General features: G+C 36.2%; 2 protein-coding genes across 2 annotated transcripts; both read left to right on the top strand.

The window, feature by feature from the left end:
* The first annotated feature begins 2,968 nt into the window (after positions 1-2,968).
* On the top strand, positions 2,969-3,162 carry LOC132476058 (uncharacterized). The gene has a single exon (XM_060077760.1). The coding sequence runs from the start codon at positions 2,985-2,987 to the stop codon at positions 3,126-3,128; it is 144 nt and encodes a 47-aa protein (XP_059933743.1). The 5' UTR covers positions 2,969-2,984; the 3' UTR covers positions 3,129-3,162.
* Positions 3,163-3,350: 188 nt separating this feature from the next.
* Positions 3,351-10,887, top strand: MKKS (MKKS centrosomal shuttling protein). The gene is made up of 4 exons (XM_060077758.1): positions 3,351-4,348; positions 7,370-7,545; positions 8,713-8,823; positions 10,410-10,887. Exons 1-4 carry the CDS (start codon positions 3,364-3,366, stop codon positions 10,848-10,850), a joined length of 1,713 nt encoding a protein of 570 aa, XP_059933741.1. The 5' UTR covers positions 3,351-3,363; the 3' UTR covers positions 10,851-10,887.
* The last annotated feature ends 287 nt before the right edge of the window (positions 10,888-11,174 follow it).

The following is an 11,174-nucleotide window of genomic DNA, read 5'->3' as shown; positions in this document are numbered from 1 at the left end:
TCTGTCTGTTATTTTAAAATTTTTTTACTTTTATTATGGAAAGTTGCAAACAAACCCCAAATAGAGAGGGAATAGTATATTCAACTCTATAGTATCCATCCCCCAACTTTAACAGTTATCAACATTTTACCAATCTCTTTTTATCTATCCCCTCCCTTTTTTTTAATCGCTGGAATACTTTTAAGCAAGTCTCAGGTTTTGGTATGTATCTTTAACAGTGAGGATAAACACATACAACCACAAGTATATTATCACACTGAAAAAATTAATGGTAACTCTTACTATTTAATTTTTAGTTCTAGCACAAAATCATTCATACCCAATACATGAGGGTGAGCCAATAAACTATTTACAAAATAGGCAGTGGGCTGGATATGGTCCATGGGCTATAATTTGCCAACCACTATGATGGTGTAGTCCATTACTTCATTAGGTGTTGCAAAATTATGCTGCTGAAATGCTATCGTTTCTTCTCCATTTATTAGCTGGACCAACTTTGCCTCAACTATTCAGTTACCCCTCAAAATGCATTTATACAGGAAAGTAAGATAAATGGTTTATTTCCCTTTATCAGTTTTTATAATAAATTTGAATTATCTCAGTCTATTACTGTCAGTACTCTTTTTAATGCTTAAATTGTCCTGTCTTAGATTCCTTCCAAGTTGACTCCTGTGTCGTTTTTTTTTTTTCCTGTGCCCTTTGATATGATCCAAGTGATCTTTAATAACATTATTACTTTTTAGCAGAAAAATGTCCCCAGCTCATCTAGTTTATTTCTTACCTCAGACCTAGAATCAGCCACTTCTCCAAAGAGCCCTGATTCCTTTTAGGAAAAAATTTTACGTGTTTATATTTCTTTAAATCATATTTTATAGCTCTGAATTTAGAATATAGTCATGTAGGTTTTAGTATTATTTAATTGTTATCCATCACTGCAGAAAGCCCATCTGCCAGGCCAGTGCATCCAGGAATAGTCAGGGCCATTCATGTGATGGTAACTTTTGGAATAATGGGTCACATTGTTAGGAAGAAAGAAATAGCTGAACTGACACTTCCAAACCTATGCTATAAGCCAGCCCTGTGTTTTGTTTCTTTTCTTTTCGATTGTACCTTATTTTGTCTAGATCTAGACATAGGACCAGAAGTCAGCAAGTTTTGACATCCTAAAAATGATTTGGGAGTCACCAACACTCTCTTTCTCATTTTATAGAGATATTAGCCAAAAGATGTGGTTACTGGTCTCACTACCACAAGACTGTTAGAGGTGCCAATTTGGCATTCTACTTTTGAAAAGTCGCATGTCACTATTATGTATTGAAAAGTAACTAGAGAAATCACTTTATTAATCACAGTGTTATGATTTGTGGTTTGTGTGTGTGTGTGTTGTAATGTGCAAATTTATGTATGGAAGTCACTTCACTAAGCTTTCATTTAAATGTATTTCACAGATTTTGCCAAATCTAAAATAACCTTTGAAATAATATTTAAGTACCTTTGTTGTTCCTTGCATAAGATAAACAGAAACTTTTTTTCCTCCTCGTGCTATAAAAAGAGATGACTATAGCTTTATCATTGCAGGGAGAAAGCTGGCCATCATTGCTTTCACTTTTTTGGGGCCCAGTTGCCATGGTTACAGCCCTTTAACTAAATTGGGAGGAGTGATAACCAAAAGAACACTTTGCATAGCATTCCCTTGTTCTCTTCACATCTTCTTTGCACATCTTCAAATCACCTTTTTGGTCTGTATCATATTGTGCCGTAGACAGCTCTGGGTAGTACTGTAGTTTGAGTAGTTCAATTAGTTTTATTTGTGCTAAACACTGTCCAGTGGTTAGCATATTCCTGAAAATAACTAATAATTGGCTGAACCTTTACCTTCAAAGCACCAAGCCTCAACAGTTAAGGTCTGTGACCTGAGATTTTTGTCCTTTCCACATATTATTATAGTATCAGAATTTTATGCCTCAGGCACGCTTCTTCCAACCTCATTAAGGAAACTAGTACAAGCACTAGCACACTTGGTAAATGATAGCATTTTATATTATTTACACCCTTTGAGGTCACATTGCAAATCAGATCCTATTTTTCTCTTTGTCATCCAGCACATTCCCTGGCTTTTGTATTTATTGTCATTAGCCAAAATTTGGGAGATGGTTAGATATAGGACATCAAAACTGAAAATCATTGATTGATCGGGTAAAACTACAGAAAACTGCTCTGAATTTAGCCAAGTATTTAAAATTAAAACATGGTTTATTCTTCGGTAGATGTGTTGTGAAGATTTGTCTAGCTGGATGTAGACTGTACATTAGAGAGTGTCTGTATTAGGAATCCTAACAGTTATCTCATTTTCATAATTATTTATAAGCAGGATTTGATATAAATGCCCTTGTATTCACACCTAAGGTTTCCAAGCAAACGAAAGTTAGAGAAGAAACAACACTAGATCTTGATGTAAGAGAATAAAAACATTTGGGACTCAGAGACCAAATTCTATGAGTTTCACATGGCATTTGTCTTCTAGAAGCATATCATATTTGAATAACTGTACTGTAAGCTTTCTAGCTGTGTTACTGTGCATTCCAAAATGATTAAAATATCAGTACTTTTTCTTGTAGGGATTCCTTGAATAAAGAAATGAATGTTTGGGAGGGTGGGAGGGAGGGAGATGCATGAGGGAAGGGATGTGGGAACAGATGTATATGTATGACTGATTCACTTTGTTATAAAGCAGAAACTAATAAAAAAATAAAAATAAATTAAAAAAAAGAAATGAATGTTTAGTCTAAGTTGATTTACATTTCTCATTTTTGGGGGTTTGTGCCAGTGGATAGTTCCTTTTTCTAAAGAAGGAGCAGGGCATTAAAAGTAATTGCTAAACTACAACCTATTAAATGTTTTGGAATTATTTCTCTAAAATGTTTTATTTTTATTTCTTATAGAAAGAAGCAGCTTTGAGTCTGAGCTTGAGTTTGAAAGAAGAAATGAAAAATAGCAATTGGATCAGAAAGTACTGGCTTCTTGTAGCTGGGATTTCCTTCACAGGCATCCATCTCGGAACATATTTTATACAGAGAGCTGCAAAACAATCTGTAAAGTCTCAGCCTGAAGGCAACAAAAGAGTTTGAATAATGAACTAAAATAAATACTTGGAATTACTAATATGTCATTACACCATTACGTGCCGATTAGTATCATAAGCATGGAGCTAAGTATTTAATTTTATAGCCACACGCTGTATATTCAGACTTTCATTCCTGAAGGATAATCTTGTTAAATGTTGAAACCCACCACAATACAATAAATAGAAAACTCTGGTTAACAAAATAAAAGCTGTCTTCACAAATTACCACCTGAAGTAAGATGTCTCGTTTAGAAGCTAAAAAGCCCTCATTCTGTAGAAGTGAACCACTGACAAGCGAACGAGTGCGGGCCACCCTCTCTGTCTTCAAAGGCATCGTCACATCCTGCTATGGCCCGGCAGGCAGGCTGAAGCAGCTGCACAACGGCCTGGGGGGCTCTGTGTGCACAACCTCCCAGTCAGCAGCCCTCCTCGCCAACCTGCCAGTCACCCATCCCATTTTAAAGATACTGACAACTTCTGTGCAGAATCACGTGTCCTGCTTCAGTGACGGCGGCTTATTCACAGCCATTCTTTGCTGCAACTTAGTTGAAAATGTTCAGAGAATAGGTTTGACACCCACCACTGTCATTAAGTTAAATAAGCAGCTTTTGAGCCTCTGCACCAGTTACCTAAAATCCGAGGCCTGTGGTTGTCGAATCCCAGTCAACTTTAGTAGCACTCAGATCCTCCTCTGTTTGGTGCGCAGTATATTAACAAGTAAACCTGCCTGTATGCTCACCACAAAGGAAATCGACCATATCAGTACTTTGATTCTGAGAGCCTTTCTGCTTATAATTCCAGAAAATGCCCAAGACCACATCATTTTAGGAAAGAGTATAATTATCCCTTTAAAACCTCAAAGAGTTATAGATTCTACTGTGTTACCTGGAATACTTATTGAAATATCAGAAGTTCAATTGATGAAGATATTACCTATCAAAAAATCAGATTCCTTCAAGGTGGCACTCTTTTGTGTGTCTTTATCCGGAGACCTTTCTGATACTGGAGAAGGAAATGTGGTGGTGAGTTATGGAGTTTCTCTTGAAAATGCAGTCCTGGAACAGTTGCTTAACCTAGGAAGGCAGCTGGTTAGTGATCACGTAGATCTTGTCTTGTGCCAAAAAGTTATACACCCATCTTTGAAGCAATTTCTCAGAACGCATCATGTTATTGCTGTAGACAGAGTTGGAGTGGCTGTGATGGAACCCCTGAGTAAAGTCACAGGTAAAAAGCACTCTCAGCTTTTGCCCCTTATGGTTAATAAATCATACTTCTTTTGAGCAAAGATAGTCTTGGTGTGTGTCAGTGTTATCATCTTGAACAATTTGAGAAGCCGCCAACCTTACAGTGTGTTTGTATCATTTCTGGCAGCAAAGGTGGTTTCTGAAAAAGATCCTGCGTTGTTCACTTATTAAAAATTGAGTGATGAGAACTATTTTCTAGGTATTTTCCAGCCCCAAAATGTACAGAGTTATTATGCAGGGTCTGTCATAATCTAAAACTATTAACCCCCAAACATTTTACAGATTATTGAGAAATCTAACATCTTCATAATCACATGAAGTCTTTCATACTTGGAACAAAATTCTACTTGAGTTTTACAAAGCTCTTAAGTCACATTGTATTCAGAAGGCAGTTTTGCAACTAGAATATTCACTTTTATCTAACTCCAACAAAGAACTGTACTTCTGCCTAAATGGTGGTTCGTATTTAGGGTGTGTATGTGTGTGTGTGTGTGTGTGTGTGTGTGCCCGCAGGCTAGCCTTCAATATCCCAATATCCCAAATATTTCCAGCTAGGCTCCTTGAGAGTTGGGATCATCTTTTACTTTCAGTGCTTACAACAAGCCTGATCCACAGTAGGGGTTCTAAAATGTTTGTTGAATTAACAATAATATGTTTATTAACATACAGAATTATAACAGGCAAGAAATTCTCTGTATTTCACAAACTCAGCAAAAAGCAAATAGAAGGTTGGTAGTTACCTGCTAGAGCCAAAGAGAAATGACAGGCTGAAAAGTTCCTGATTTGAGTCACTTTTTAGTATCTCTTTAACTACATTGACAAGCTATCAGAAACACAATCATTTCATTCAGATCAATTTCAATTCGTAAGTTATTAGACTTAAAAGTTTAAGTCTAATAAATTTTGTTAAAACTGTTAAAGTTAACTATTTTTGGTCTTATTGTAAATCATCGAAAAGGAGAAGGATGAGTGCCAGGACTGAATCCCTAAGATCTCTGGGCTATTGCCCTGCCTCTGTAAGACTGTCAAATGATCATTAAAGTGGAAATTGTTAAGAAATAACAGAAATCGTTCTTTGGAACTCATTGGTAATATTGTTGGTCAGACCCATATCCTTCAATATTTACTGGCTTTTCATGAGTCAGGTGATTTCCAGTTGTGAATATTGAGTATTATAGATTATGTAGTCAGTTTTTAAACTGAAGCATTTTTCCATAGAAACAATATTATAAGTGGGCACTGGGTTTCCACACCAGCCCACAATTGATATTTTATCCCATTTGTAACTAGAACATGGTAGAACATGAACTGACCTATTTTATTTGAAAATGGATATGAAAAGTTATGTGTTTTCCAAGTATTTGCAGTTGATTCTTTGGAGTGTTATCAAGTGTTATCAAGGAGTGTTATCAAGAGATTGCAGAGCAGCCAGCAGGATTGGGGAGAGTGTAAATGTTTTTTATAGACACGCCCTGCCCTGCTTCCCCAAGTTATGTATGTATAACATTATGCAAAGCCAGGGCTGCAGTCTTGGATCTCGGGAGCAGAAACTTATTGAGACACAAGGGAAAAGGGGGAAAAAAACTATACCAGGCCGATGGTTGCAGTAAACTAATAACAGGTGAAGTATGTTTGGGACGTAATCCATCTTCTCTGGTGTATCTAGGTTAACATTACCTCCTTTTTCCCCCTTCAAGCAAAATTCCTCTTTACTGATGATCTAGGTTAAGTAATGGCGTTATTGTGCTTGGTTGACTTGTGGGTATGAAGCTTGTCATAGCTTACAGAGCATTTTTAACATTTGGTTTGATTTATTTGTGAAATAGACATGATTATCCCCATTCTGGGAAAGCCCACGCAGAAGAGTTAAATGACTTGCTCCACATCAGAGGATGATCAGCAGGAAAGGGGATCCTCTCCTTACAAATTCTCTGTTGGTTCCACCCTTGAAATTATACAAGATGTAGAGTTTTGTGTTTTTTTCCTTAAATTTTAGATCCCTCAAGTATTCCTTATTCTTTGAGACTTCAGAAGTAAAGAAGAAAGGGGTATTCAAAGAAGGAAATTTTTCATGATTATTTTCTGGGTTTTTACAAAATTTTTGAGCTGCACGTATTTTTAGACATAATTATTTTAATCCCATTAGTTTCAAAGAGGAGACTGGTCCAAGAAGGTACATTGCTAAGAGTTACAATTTTAATCTGAAGACTTTAAACTAGTATTGTTACTCCTTATAGAAGGTTTGTGCTGTTTCTTACATAACTACTACATTTAGAGATTTTTAGAAACCTTCAAGTCATCCTAACTTCTCATTTATTCATATTTTTATTAATTTATGTTTTGTAAAATTTTACTACTTTACCTGTACAGGAAGGAGGTCAAAATATAATCAAAGAATAAGAAAATGAAATAAGAATGTCACATACTTTATTTTGGCATAATTTAGGTAGTTGTTTACATGCAAACAGTTGTTAGGCAAAAAGAAAAAAGAAAAAAATTCCTATATGTTCACTAAATGGAGCCCCAAAAGAATTCAACTACACAGCTATTTGCATAGCTTAATTTGCGTGTTTTAAGGTAAAAATCATAACACCTTTAAAAAATGGCCTGTCTCCTCACTTCATCCTCATTCCAGATTAGTGGGGTTGTTAATTTGGGGTCTCTGATCCCTGCACGGGCTTCCAAGGTTCCTGGACTTCCTGAAAATGTATGCAAAATTGTGTGTGTCTTTTTCTGGAGAGTACAAAATAGCTTCTAACATGTTCAAAGAAGTCTGTAAACCAAAAGAACTTCTGCTTTATTTGCATATGATTTTAATGACAGAATACTACTTATAAGTTTAAGATGATGCATCTTATTTCTTTATCCTATATTTCATATCTTAAATGATATGCTTGTGGGACTTTTATATTGGCTAGGAATAAATATTATAATTGTAAATGATTGTATGCTCCATCTTTACTCATCCATTTTGTGTTTTCTAAACTTTTTTTAAAAATAGGAACAAGGCCTATTGGTTCCTTGGACTCAATCTCTCCCAGTAGTTATGGAAGTGTGAAAGATTTGTGCACTGCAAAATTTGGCTTCAAACATTTTTTTCATCTTATTCCTAATGAAGCAACTGTCTGCAGTTTGCTTCTCTGCAACAGAAATGACACAGCCTGGGATGAACTGAAGGTAAGTAATAAACTTTGAATTCCATGTCTAGGGGCTGAGGCAGGGATTAAATAATCACTCAGACAAGTGCTATAATTTTTTTTCACATCGGTGAGCTACGCTTTTTTTTCTTCATAACTTCCCTAGGTTGTACAGAAAGCAAAAACAACAAAAATGTGAGAATTAAAATTACAAGTAAGCTGACTGAATTGCCTGTGATACTACAGAAACTTGGCATGTTGCCTCTTATTATTTCTAGTATTTTACAAGCAATCTAAAAGTCCTTGATGGGGACTTTTCTTAAGAAATTAACTTCAATTGTGTACTTGTTGATGCTAATGTGTATGAATAATTCACTTAGCAGTAGGTTCCCCAGTTATACACATCATCCACCTCTTAACAGCATGTTGTCCACGAACAGCAATAACACATGCAGCTGTTATACAATGGAAGCGATGCCCTATGGCATTGGTCACAGACTTGAAGAATGCATGCTCAAGGATCTATCCTTGGTGAATATTCAAGGTCTGTGTGTTTTTATTACTGCTTGGTTGGATCATTTCCATAGCAACTTGAAATAAATTCTGTAGCATTTATACAGCTAAGTTATTTAGACTGAAATATTTTTTTTGGTAGAAATATTTGCATACCTTGCTGATCCAGTTATTGTATTTGTGAATCTCAATTTGGAGAGCTAAATGTATATGAAAGAGGATATTAATCCAGACCATGAAAACAAACATCTGGCTAAAGTATTTTCTTTCATCTCTTTATTATTTCATCTTTATTATTCCAAATTGTATTCATCACATGACAACCTTAGTGACACCAGTTTTGTTCTTCTGCAATTAAAATCAGGCTCTTTTTTTTTTTTTTTTTTTTTTTTTGCGGTATGCGGGCCTCTCACTATTGTGGCCTCTCCCGTTGTCGAGCACAGGCTCCGGACGCGCAGGCTCAGCGGCCATGGCTCACGGGCCCAGCCGCTCCACGGCATGTGGGATCTTCCCGCACTGGGGCACAAACCCGTGCCCCCTGCATCTGCAGGCAGACTCTCAACCACTGCACCACCAGAGAAGCCCTAAAATCAGGCTCTTTGAGACCACTCTCTAAGTTGCCTTGAAAACGTGGTTATATTTCTTTGTGTTTCTGATGTCAGTGTCAGATACTGGTGATTCGTTTCTTTTTTAGCTCACGTGTCAAGCAGCACTGCATGCTTTGCAGTTAACAATCAAGGAACCATGTGTTTTATTAGGAGGTGGCTGTACTGAAACTCATTTGGCGGCATATATCAGACACAAGGTAGGTTAGGTAGTCCTTCTTAAATTATCTGAATTCTCAGCAACATTCATTTTATGAGATAATAAACTAAATCATAATACTCTGGAGCCTTTAATGCTTAATTTCTCAGTAGTCTTGAAATCAAATATTGTATTTGAAAACACTTGAGGAAAATAACACTTGCAATTATAAGGTAATATCTTTATCACAATGATTATTAATCCAACCTTTTAGCAGGTGATCACATTCTTTGAGTACTGTCTCTACTGTCTGTTGAAATGAGCATTCTGTTAATGGGAGCTGTCATCTTAGAGATCTCAAGTGCTGTGGTACAGTAATAATTGGTATTCACGATGAAAGTGTTGAGATTCTATAGAATACTTCAGTACCTTCTGGATCTTCAAGAAAAAAACTTAATTTCATTTATTAAAGCATGCTAATTATTAGACTCTATTATAATTTTTAAATTGGTATTCATTTATGATATATTGATTCTATTATATAGAATTGTTTTATTAATCTATGAAACTCCATTTCCTGACAGTAAATTTAGTGCATTGTAGTTCTTATTAATTATTTCATTAACACTGACCTACTCTATTTGAAAATGGATACAAAAATGTATGTGTTTTCCAAGTATTTTCAGTTGGCTCTTTGGTTAGTCAGGAGTGCAGAGCTCCCTGGGATGCCTGGGATTGGGTGTAAACGTTTTTCATAGACATGCCTTGCACTGCTTCCCCAAATAATTTAAAATCTGTTTGAGGATAAAGCCCATTCATGAAAAGTTATTGGAATTTACATTATGAAAAACAAAACCATTGCCAGTCTGTTGATGCTGAATGGACAATAACATGGTTTGCAAATGGGACTGAGTAAACTAGAATAAATCTTTTGGAGAAGGACGGTGTTTTGAGTAGGATTTTAAAGAAACAGTATAGCACTGAAAATATGGGGAAAGAATAAGAAAAAAGTGGTCACTGTTTTTAAGTAGTTAGGATATGGGTTTTTAACTATCATTCAAGTGTGAGTTTGCTAATATATTACTTTTTCTATCATGAAATTTCTAGGATAAACTTTTTAAAATGGTGAAAAAGAAGCAAAGTTGTATAACCTTGTCATTAATTTAAAAAGAAGAATAGTTATTTTTTAAACATTAATGTGAAAATGACACGTGCTTAAATGGTTTTTGTCTTAATAATAATACATGTATTTGCATTTTAAACAAATCTCAAACATTTGCCAAGTATAAATAAGTACTTCATCTGGGACATTTGTCTTCCAGAGGTTCCTCCCGGATGTACAGAAGCCTGTGATTCACATATTATACCTTGTCCTTCATGTATTAAGGAGGCAGTACTGGGCAGTCCTTCAGAATAAGTTGATGGTGGGGTCTATTCTGAGTTATTCATTCGGATAACATGACTGGTAGAGAGCATTTTTACTACAACAACCAGGTTAAGGGATTAGCCTGACCAGCTGGCCCATCCATGCCCTTTAGCCTTGTGCCAAACCCCTATGAATAAGGGTTTGATCAAGTATTTTTCAGAAACATTTTTGTCATATTAATTGCTCTGTTCTGTGTTTTCAATGGTTTTGTTATTCTTTAGACGCGTAGCGAGCCAGAAGGCATTCTTAGAGGTGACGGATGTACCCAGACAGAGCTCCAGCTCATCGCTGAAGCGTTCTGCAGCGCACTCGAATCTCTCGCTGGCTCTTTAGAACACGACGGAGGTGAAATTCTCACTGACGGGAAGTTTGGACACTTTTGGTCAGTTCGGGCTGATTCTCCCTCTGTTGTGAACTGGCCAGATTTGCTTTCAAGATGTGGCTGTGGACTCTACAGCAGCCAGGAAGAACTTAGCTGGTCCTTCTTAAGGAGCGCTCATCTTCCTTTTGTGCCTCAAACCTGCCTTCCATGTGAAGCCACGGACTCAGCCGGCAACCTGACCTTGGACTGTTTTACTGCAAAGCTTAGTGGCCTACAGGTGGCTGTGGAGACTGCCAATTTGATTTTGGATCTTTCATATGTCATTGAAGATACAAACTGATGTAAGAGAATAGCATGTTTCTATTACAAAAAGAAAAACTAGTGACATGTCAATAAAGAAAAATATTGCGTGTATGTGTTGTCTCTCAAAGACCTGTTCTGCGTATTGGGATTGATGATTCATAAATGTATAGATTCACTTATTTAAGGAAAAAAGAATTGATTCTTGAATACCACATTATTATACCACAGAATAATGAAAGTATGAAGCATTGTTAAAGATACGGTAATTATCTAGTGGTTTCCACAGATACCACTGTACATTGTTCTGTATTTCTGTTCTCGTTATTTTGACATCATTCTAAGAGCATAACAGAAATTTTTT

The sequence above is a fragment of the Mesoplodon densirostris genome, chromosome 16, assembly GCF_025265405.1.
Source record: "Mesoplodon densirostris isolate mMesDen1 chromosome 16, mMesDen1 primary haplotype, whole genome shotgun sequence".
NCBI classification, from domain to species: domain Eukaryota; kingdom Metazoa; phylum Chordata; class Mammalia; order Artiodactyla; family Ziphiidae; genus Mesoplodon; species Mesoplodon densirostris.
This window is presented reverse-complemented; position numbering and strand designations above follow the sequence as displayed.